Below are 9,682 nucleotides of genomic sequence, written 5' to 3'. Positions count from 1 at the left end.
GGAGAGGGGAAAAATGAATATGATTCCGACAGTACAGTTTCATTGCATCCTGATGAAGTGATTGTTTGACAAGAAGTCTTCATGAAAGTGATCTGTGACAGGCAAAGACTTGTCGGAGCTATATTTATGGCACAACTGAAAATATATTTGGAGTAAAGAAGTGTGGTGTGTGAATTGGACAAATGTATATTTTTTCTTAGAAAGAAGGTAGCTCTGTGGATGCACTATACACTACTAAAGAAGGATGCTTTGGCAGTGAAAATAGTGATTTCAAGATACTAATGGCTGGGAAGTGTATGATCTTTAATGATGTATATAGATATGTTACCATTTGAAAGTGAAAGCAGAAACCTCCAACTTGGAAAGAAGCCTTGAAAAAACCCGAAAGAAGTGAGTGTCAAATATTGTTAACGATCTGATCAAAAAGTTATTTATGATTACCCATTGTTATCTCCCAAGTGCCAGTCAGCATCTTGGAATCATGAAAAGTTAAAGGCAAAATCAGCTTTTTAGTAGAGTTTATCAGTATGCATGTACTCTCCTTACTATGCTCATTTGATGGAACCACATGTCTTCTAAGATTCTGAAATATTGTTTGCTTTAAGTAACATATTTCTTACTTTGTATACAAATGGAGATAATTTATAATTAAAAAAAAACCAACTGTTGATAGTAAAATAAGACTCACTTTTTGTAAGATAAATAAGACTCACTTTTTGTAAGATGCTTCTTACCAAAAGTGATTCTTATTTTACAACCAACAGTTTTTATAAACTTACTCCATTAGTAGTTTTTATAGGCTCAGCAGTCATCTTTCATTTTATCACCATACCTTCTTACACAGTATCAGAGTAGATTGATATAAGCTTATCTGTGTGATTGTGTGTGTGCATGTGCACACACACAAAGAAGTCTGTACAAGCCAACTTAATACACATACAAAAAAAAAGTCTGATAATTAACTGAACCATTACTGTCTCATTAATATCAGTTGAACTAGACTAAAACTGATATTGAATATAGTAAATTAAATGTTTGTCACATTATCGTCTGCTCTTGTGTGTGTGCACGGTTGATAGTTTATTATTGTTATCATTATTATCATTAGTAGTAGTAGTATTGCCATATTTTTTATTATTGTTATTATTATTACTATAGAACCGATATTAATGTTATTGTGTTCATGTTTGTTTATGACATTTGTTTATTTTTTTGTTTATTTTTTTTTATACCCGAAATGGATTACTATGCAGAAGGGGATTAAAAACAGATACCAGTAGGAGTGTGGAAGGGACTCAGAGAGAGCACTTTGTGACTTTGGGAGTGAGATCGATAGACAGTTAAACTGGAAAATGATTGCCAGTTTTATTGCTCATTAATAGAAATTATTGCAACTAATCAGGGCATTATTATCATTATAAATTATTAGCTTACCAGCTCATTACATTCATCAAATGATGCGTTTTTGCGAACTTTTGTCTTATCTCCGAATGGATTGATTCCTAAAGCGCACGAGTTTCACAAGTGAACATGTTTACCTGCTGTGTACCACGAGCCTCATAGAAGTCCGCGTAGTTTTCAGATTGTTGAAAATGTAAGTTGACTCTCACATTGACTGGACAGAGACAGAGACAGCACAATCGGCATTAAGGAATGCGATCTTATTCTTAGCAATGAAAATAGGAACGTATGAAGCAGCTGGTTGGACATTCCTTTACTGCCGGGTTTTATACTTTCACCAGTTCAGTTACACTGCAACTTCTGGAGGGCATCGGAAAGCTAGGCCTCCGAAATTGTAGATCTACTGGGCACACCAGTTTCACTTGCGGCGTTAGCATCACTTGCAGAGTCATTGTAATCAGCTAGCTCATTGGTTTAGTAAAATAAGGCGTGTTTCAAGTTTCGTGCTTTACTAGATTTTGTGTTCGAAACAACTTTCAGTTTCATTTTGAAGGCAGTTTCCAAGAAACTGTTGATCAGCTCGTATTGATTTTTTTTTCGCGTATTTATTATTCAAATTCATAAGTTGACCTTCTACCAGTATCTGTAGTGGTACCTTGAACCACCACGTATGATACTGGCTTGTGATCAAAGGACTGTCATCGGATGAGAGAGCATGATTCATTGGAATCAGTGTGTGTGTGTGTGTGTGTGCATGTACGTGTGCATACATGTGTGTGTATGAGTGAGAGAGTCAGTGTGCATGTGGGTGTGTAAATTATGTGTGTCAAAATTGAATAATCCAATGGGTTCTAAATATTGAACAGATGGTGCAGTCTTCAGTAAACTTGTTCGAATCAGTGTGTGTGTGTGTGTGTGTGTGTGTGTGTGCGCACATGCGTGCGTGCTTGTGTGTGTGTGTGTGTTTGTGTGTGTGTGATGTGGACAATGAATACTGAAATAGTTGTATAGGCGACTTGGTCTTTCATATTCTATAATTGATAATTTTTGTGAGAAAAAAAACCCTGAACAGCAAACTAACCAAATACATAACCTTAAATGCCCAAAGTTGGTTACTTTTATTTTGAAACCTATTCCTCATTTTGAAAAAAACAAGTGAAATCTGGTGCTTGTACAAATATGATTTATAACAAAGTTGAGATGTGATTGCTGTTTCTTTGGGTAACAGATCTCTTGTGTTTGTATGTGCTTTTGTTCATGTGTTTACTTGTAACTTGCATTTGTGTGTGTGTGTGTGTGTGTGTGTGTGTGTGTGTGTGTGTGTTATAAAATTGTCAAAGAAATAAAGCAAAACAATTTTTGGCACAATGAACTTTATCTATGGCCTAATGGGACTTAATTGATTACAGTCTTTTTTTTTTTTTTTTTTTTTGTGTTCATTTTTCAGAGGATGGCATTAATTGACATTGACATTCTTGAGGTGAGTGTTTACATTTTTTTCTCACAATATCTTCTTTTTGTGTTTTGTTGTGGAAACAAAAACAAAAAAGTTGTACCAATTCTGCACTGAGGACATATTACTGACATACTGCTTATTATGCCCACTGGGATGTATGGCAGTTTTGAAGAACTCCACACCACTCTTTGTTTTTGGCCAGTCTGTTTTGAATGTTGAATTCTTAGTCAATAGACTTCAAATAGACGTGTGTTTTGTGAGTGATAACATTTTTATCTTTCTGATTTGACAGAATGATCGCTGCCCATAAACTGGCAACATCCTTGTTTATGAGGAAGGGGTGTTTATACTATATTATAGCTAAGTGTGTGAGTGTGTTATTGTGTGCCTATCACTTTTTTCTGTATGTTTGTGTGTTAATGGAAATAGCAGTTTTGATGTAATTGTTTTTTTATTTAAGGCAAGTTGTTTCATTGAAAACATTTATCCTGTTATTAAAAACTATGAAACAGGTCTCCATAGTCTGTCCAGTAATTCTCATCCACTATCAACATACTCTCAGGAGTATAGTCTCTCTTTTCTAAGGTGGAGGCAACAGCTGGTAGGTACTACTTGAATAGACTGTGCAGAAAATGTTTCAAATTTCTTTAATCAATGTTTTAACCTTCTTTTTTTTTTTTTTTTGTTTCACACAGGTGAAAAACCCTTCACAGTTCACCGCGAGAATTCTGTTACCATGGGAAAAGGAGGCATACGAACGAGCATTCAGTCACTGGCAAGATGAAATGGAAATGATTGAACAGAATACCATCATCAATCACGAGATCCACTCTGTCAGTATTTCTTCAGTGCATGTGTGGGTGTGGGTGGGTGTAAGTGCATGGAAGTGTCTGTGTTCAGTTGTTTTTTGTTGTTTTTTATGAATGTATAGGTAGTCTAACATGCATTATTGTTTGGAAAGAGCTTTATCAAGATATATAAGCTGTTGGCAAAATGTGCCCCAGTCCAGGAAACAGGACATCTACTGTGAACGTTGAACTGGTGTGCTTTTAGAGTTGGTGGCTCAAATCACACATATATATGTATTCTGATATGAAAAAGCAAAACAAAAACAAGCAGTACAGAAGTTCCAGTTGTACCAGCATCTCATAAAACATTCACCAGTTGGTGGTCCAGGCCAGGCTGATTTGTGCACAACATCTTGATCTGTATTCAGTTCATTTGGATGCAGTTGCTCAGTGGGGAGTCATTGTCTTTTCTTGTTTGTCATCTGAGAGTCTTGTTCACCCTGTTAGAATTCATGTGTGCCCACCACAATGTATATCAGTATTATCTGCTCCCTTTGTGAGCATATCAGCATGAGCAAGAATTGTAAAGATTAATTTTGTACAGAAAGCTTCTTTGTCTTAAAAAAAAAAAAAAAAAAAAAAATTATTATTATTTTTTTTTAATATCTTTAATATATTTTTTTTTTTTTCAGAATGACATTTGTGCAGTGAAGGATAAAACAGATGAACAATGGTACAGAGTACGTGTGGAAAAAGTCCTGTACACAGGAAAAGGGCAGCAAGCCAGGTATGGAAGTTGTTGTTCTCACAGATTACTTTGTTTCATAGTTAAGTATGCTGGTGACAGGTGAGGTAGCTGGACAGTTAGAGCGTTGGATTCTTGCCCCAGTTTCCTGAGTTCCACCTGGTTGGTTAAGGGTGGACATTTTTCTGATCTCCCGGGTCAACATATATGCAGTGCTGGTGTCTGAACCCCCTTCATGAATATAAGCAAGCAGAAGATCAGATAATACTCATTAAAGATCCTGTAATCCATGTCAGTGTTCAGTGGGTTTTGGAAACAAGAACATACCCAGCATGCACACCCCTGGAAACAGAGTATGGCTGCCTACATGGCAGGGTGAAAAACTGTCATACACCTAAAAGCCCACTCATACATGTATACAAGTGAATGTTGAAGTTGTAGCCCACAAACGCAGAAGAATGTGGGCAGAATGGTGTCTCACTCAGACAGAAGGTAATGAGCTTTCACTTGACTTAAGAAATATTCATTGCTTGTACTGGTGTGCTTTTTAAATGTATTAAAAAGAGCATTACACGGGAAAGTTGATGGTGTGATAGACAACCAGAAATGTGCGAGTTTATTCAAAATCGAGTTCTGACATTTACACATTATTTGGTAACCTGATGATTAGAAAAGATGAAACAATGTAAAACAAACTTATTTCGTAGAGACCGAGAAAAGATTATTTAACCAGTAGAGTACCTGTAAGACGTCAGCTGACATCCTACAAAAAGTGTTGCCATAGTGCCTATAAGACGTCCGCTGACATCCTGTATATGTTCCAATTTTTCCTTCATTGGAATTTGGTTCAATTCACATAAACAGAGTCTGAACAGTTAGTTTGATGTGTCTGGATTATAAAAATACCATTTAAATTAACATACATCAGGTAGAAGACCCCTTTCTATTCAATAATAATTTGCTAACTGACCATGTGATACGCGTGTGAAAAATGGGGTTGCGTCATGTGCAAAAAAAAGGCATTGAAAACTGTCCAGTAAAGCAAATAGTCACAGTCAGCAGATTTACATAACTCTGAAAGCTCTGCTTGTGATTGTGGACAGCTTTCTTGATGGAGAAGGATCTCTCTTGTCTGATGACTGGTTTGAAAACGAAGGTAATTGACAACGACAGTGGCAAAACTGACAGCTCATTTGATGGTAATTCAGTCCATCTATCCAGTCAGATAGCGTTTTTGAACAAATGGCTATGGCTGACAGAATACGTGTAGCGAGCGTTGGAAGAAGGGGAGGAGAGGGAAAGGAGTGATGTAAGACTATAGGTCGAATGCCAGCCAGAGTTCATGAAGGGGGCGTGGCTTTTGGGAATGAGTGTACTCAGAATTCAATACAGACTGTTAAATACTGACAACTGCCAATGCTCCATGATTTTCACGAAACACAGGGTTGAACCTGCACTGGATGTGAAACACATGCTTTTTGTTTTCACGCTTTTTTTGTGTGCTGAATCAGATGGTTGACTTGTTTGAAGAGGTGGCAAGCTGGATGCACAGCAGACACTTTAACCGGCCCACATGCAACTTGAAAGGAGTGAATGTCATCAAAGAACTTCACCCTCTCACTTGTGAACGCTCTCAGCTGTCAAAAAGCTTGCCAGCTCAGTTTCTGAGACCATGATTGACCTTTTACATTGACTATACCCACCATTGTCATTGTTGGGACAGTGATTTACTTACATGTCTGCAAAAGCTGTGATTTGTTTTTATAAACTTATAGCCTGTTTTAATTTCTTCTACAGGTATAATATGACAATAGGCATGTTATTTCTAGGTGTATCTTGTTTCTTTTCTTTATGGATATCATGTAGAGGTGGAAATAGATGTTTTTGTTGCACAGAAATTATTACCTTGACTTTTCATGCCTGAACAGCTATCTACAGTAAACCTAATTGGGCAAAAAAGCCCAGAAGCAGAATCTACACTCATTTTCCTTCACAAAAACATTTACTTTCTCTCTGTATCACCCATAACTTTTTTGCTGGAATGTTTTGTGATTTATTACCCCCGAATCATCAGAATTCCCTGGCAGGTGGAGAGTACTTTTTAAACAAAGAAATTCTCTGGCACTCAACTGGTTAACACACAGTTGTAACACATGCAAAGAGGCACATGAAAACATACATACACACACAGAGATGTGCATGCATGCATGCACACATGCACAGACAGAACATGCACATGTGCGTGTGCGTGTGTGTGCGCACACACGCACACACCCACCCACACACTCACACACACACACACACATACACACAACTGTAGTCTGTAGAGAAGATGGTAGTGAAGAACATGTAGTTCTGTAAATAAATCAAAAGAAAAAGTTTTGGCTGTGCCTGATCCAAAAGAAAACTATAGTTCTTTGTAAATATATAAATTACTTTGGCAATGTACAAGTTTTTTTTCAGGTCTGAACAGCCTGTGTGTGCGTGCGTGTGTGTGTGTGTGCATGTGTTGGTAAGAGGAAAACAAAGGTAAAAACAAACTTGTACTCAGATGTCTCACATCTCTCTCTGTCTCTTTCTCTCTGTCTCTGTCTGTCTGTCGCTCTCTTGAAAAAAAAAGAAAAGAAAAACAAATTGATGAAATTTATTGACCAGTTTGTATTTTTATTTGTTGCAGTTGTTATTTTGTGGATTCAGGAGGGAAGAGTCAACTGTTTCCAGTACATCGGTGGGTATTATTTATAAGAGGCTTGGACACACTGATACTAGTTACATTAAGTTACAGTTAAAGCAGAATATAGGCCATTGTGGACACATAATTTGTATTTGTTTTGTATTTGTATTTCATTTTATCACAACAGATTTCTCAATGTGAAATTCGGGCTGCTCTCCTCAGGGAGAGCAAGTCACTACACTACAGCGCCGCCCTTTTTTTTTTTGTGTATTTTTTCCTGCATGCAGTTTTATTTGTTTTTCCTATTGAAGTGGATTTTTCTATAGAATTTTGCCAGGCTCCAAATTTTGGATGCAAGGATGTTAAATCACATCGCTTTGCCAGTTCACTTCCCTGATTTCCCTCCCATACAGCCCTTTCTATGGGTTAGTTAAAAAACCCCAACAAAAATCACATTTTGAAGTTATGAATTGAAAGTTCCTGGATTGATCAATAACTTGAGTTAGTTGTGGACAAAATATAAAAGGCTATATTCCAGTAAGGTAATGAAAGTATACATAATTTTTGTTCGAAAATTGCACACATTATTGACTTATTTTATGAATCCTGGAAAGCACAATGAGTTTGAGACCGTTTAAGTTATAAAGCTTGCATTGGGCTCCTTACTCTGAAACAGTTGTCTGCTTTGTGACTGGGACAAAACTGGGTCAGACGCCATTGTTGGCATACTGTTCACATTGAAAATAACTCTCCAGTTTGCGAGCACAGCAACACACTCAGCATTAGTTGCAGTGGAGAGTGGAATGGTCAGTTTAGATATTTTTAGCTTATTACGTCATTATTAAATTAGGAAGAACTCCAAAAATTCAAAACATTACAAAGCCCCGATTGTGCTCCTTCCTCTGAAACAGTTGTAAACAATAGTTAAGAGTTGGCGGGGTGTTAGGAAGTGATTTGGAGGGGGTAGGGTTGAGGATGTTTCATGCTACTGCTCTAATAGAAGTTTTGCAGGGGCTCTTTCTTTTTCTTCTGCTTTAATGATCACTTTCCATGTATTTTTCCCCAGGAATTTAATTTTGTAAGTTTGAATGGATCCATGGATAAAAAGTGTGTCTGTTTTTGCAACAGATGTTTCCTTACTGAAATGGTGGCCCAGACTGATCGCGAATCGATTGCGATCGTGCCTTAATTTTAGCCTGATCTCCCAGTCGGGCTACATAATTGTGCGACCTGTTTGAAGACATAATTGGACACAAAACAGAAACGCCAAAGAATCGATAGACAGGTAGAAAATGCGAAAAACTTAGCCGTATGAAGTGCACAGGAACAGGTGTCGAGATGGCTGCCGGAAAAAGAGGGCGATAACCAGGGGGACAAAGGGGACGTTACCTACTTCCGGGAGGTTATCGGCTGTAGTTCTCTCATTTTCTCCGCATAGGCGGATAGTAGTTTGCACAGGACAGGAATGTCAGACTCCTGCCGGAGTCTGCACTAGTTGGGTCACGGTAAGTATGTTATTTAAACGTAATTTTAGATAGAAAATTTCCTTTTATCTCTGTTTGTGTTTAAAAGGCAGTTGTTCTTTTTTTCAGACTCTACAAACTGCCAGAGTGTTACCAGAAGCATGAGGTGCCCTTTCAGGTGCGGACACTGAAGCTGTGGGGGTTGCAGCCCCTGTCTCTGGTGATCGAGGCGACAGACACAGGGATCCATGTCCCTCAGAGGTAACTGCGGGAGTCAGAAGGTGGCGCTTCGATCAGTGGTGGCACAATAGCTTTTGCTTGTGTTTGTGTTTGTATCTTAGGTTTTAACGAGCCTGTAATTAGGTTTTAACGAGCCGGTGATTGCACAAATTTATTTCCCTGTTGATTGATAAAGTGTTTTTGATTTGATTTGATTTGATTTCAGTTGTCAAAATCTTGTTTCCGTTTCTCTTTACTATCTTCCACTTTATTCTTTTTTTCTACTGTTTTTTTTTTTTTTTAAACTTTTAAATATATTTTTTATGCTTCATGCTGTGGTATAGAACATCAATTTCAGACTCAATGTATCTTCCCATTTATAGAAAACAGTGAAAAGCGAGTCAGACTGGACTACACAGTGACCGAAAGGAAGTTCAATATGTCACTGAGTTTTGTTTTATTCATGATTAAGAAGAAAATTAATTTGAGGGTTCCTCAATGCTTAATTGATAATCATGTGCTTGATAATGAATGTTTGGATTTTGTACATTTTTTGTAATTGTCATATTGTGTTGAAATGTTGAGGGTTTTTTTGTTGTTCTTTTTTTTTTACACAGACCAGCCCAAAAGTGGGATCCATCAGCAGAAACCTACTTCTCTCAAATGACCAAAGGTAGAAAATGTGATAGTGTCCATATATTTGTGTGTGATGGTTATGGATGATTGTTTTCCTGCCACATCAGTATAAGGATACGTGTTGCTTTTGTGTGTGCGTGTGTGTGTGTGTGTGTGTGTGTGTGTGTGTGCATGCTTGTGTATGTGTCTTTGTGACCATGCATGCATGTGCACATGTTAAGCAGTGCATTCAATCATTGGTCTTTAGGCACAGTCCAGTGAAAACTGGAAATGAGGCTGTAATAAGGCATAGGTTCAAAT

At 37.5% G+C, this 9,682-nt stretch overlaps 1 protein-coding gene across 1 annotated transcript in view; it reads left to right on the top strand.

Annotated features, from left to right (window-relative positions):
- The first annotated feature begins 1,537 nt into the window (after nt 1–1,537).
- LOC143286162 (uncharacterized) overlaps nt 1,538–9,682 on the top strand; it is a 90,257-nt gene continuing 82,112 nt past the window's right edge. Inside the window, exons 1-7 of the mRNA XM_076593767.1 lie at nt 1,538–1,594; nt 2,849–2,881; nt 3,553–3,690; nt 4,338–4,432; nt 7,068–7,118; nt 8,657–8,788; nt 9,364–9,419. Coding sequence (XP_076449882.1) covers nt 2,852–2,881; nt 3,553–3,690; nt 4,338–4,432; nt 7,068–7,118; nt 8,657–8,788; nt 9,364–9,419 — 502 coding nt within the window. The 5' untranslated portion in view covers nt 1,538–1,594; nt 2,849–2,851. The remainder of the gene's footprint in view (nt 1,595–2,848; nt 2,882–3,552; nt 3,691–4,337; nt 4,433–7,067; nt 7,119–8,656; nt 8,789–9,363; nt 9,420–9,682) is intronic.

This window comes from Babylonia areolata, chromosome 9, assembly GCF_041734735.1.
Source record: "Babylonia areolata isolate BAREFJ2019XMU chromosome 9, ASM4173473v1, whole genome shotgun sequence".
In the NCBI taxonomy this organism is placed as follows: domain Eukaryota; kingdom Metazoa; phylum Mollusca; class Gastropoda; order Neogastropoda; family Buccinidae; genus Babylonia; species Babylonia areolata.
The sequence above is the reverse complement of the archived record's forward strand: the minus strand, read 5'-3'. Positions and strand labels throughout refer to the sequence as shown.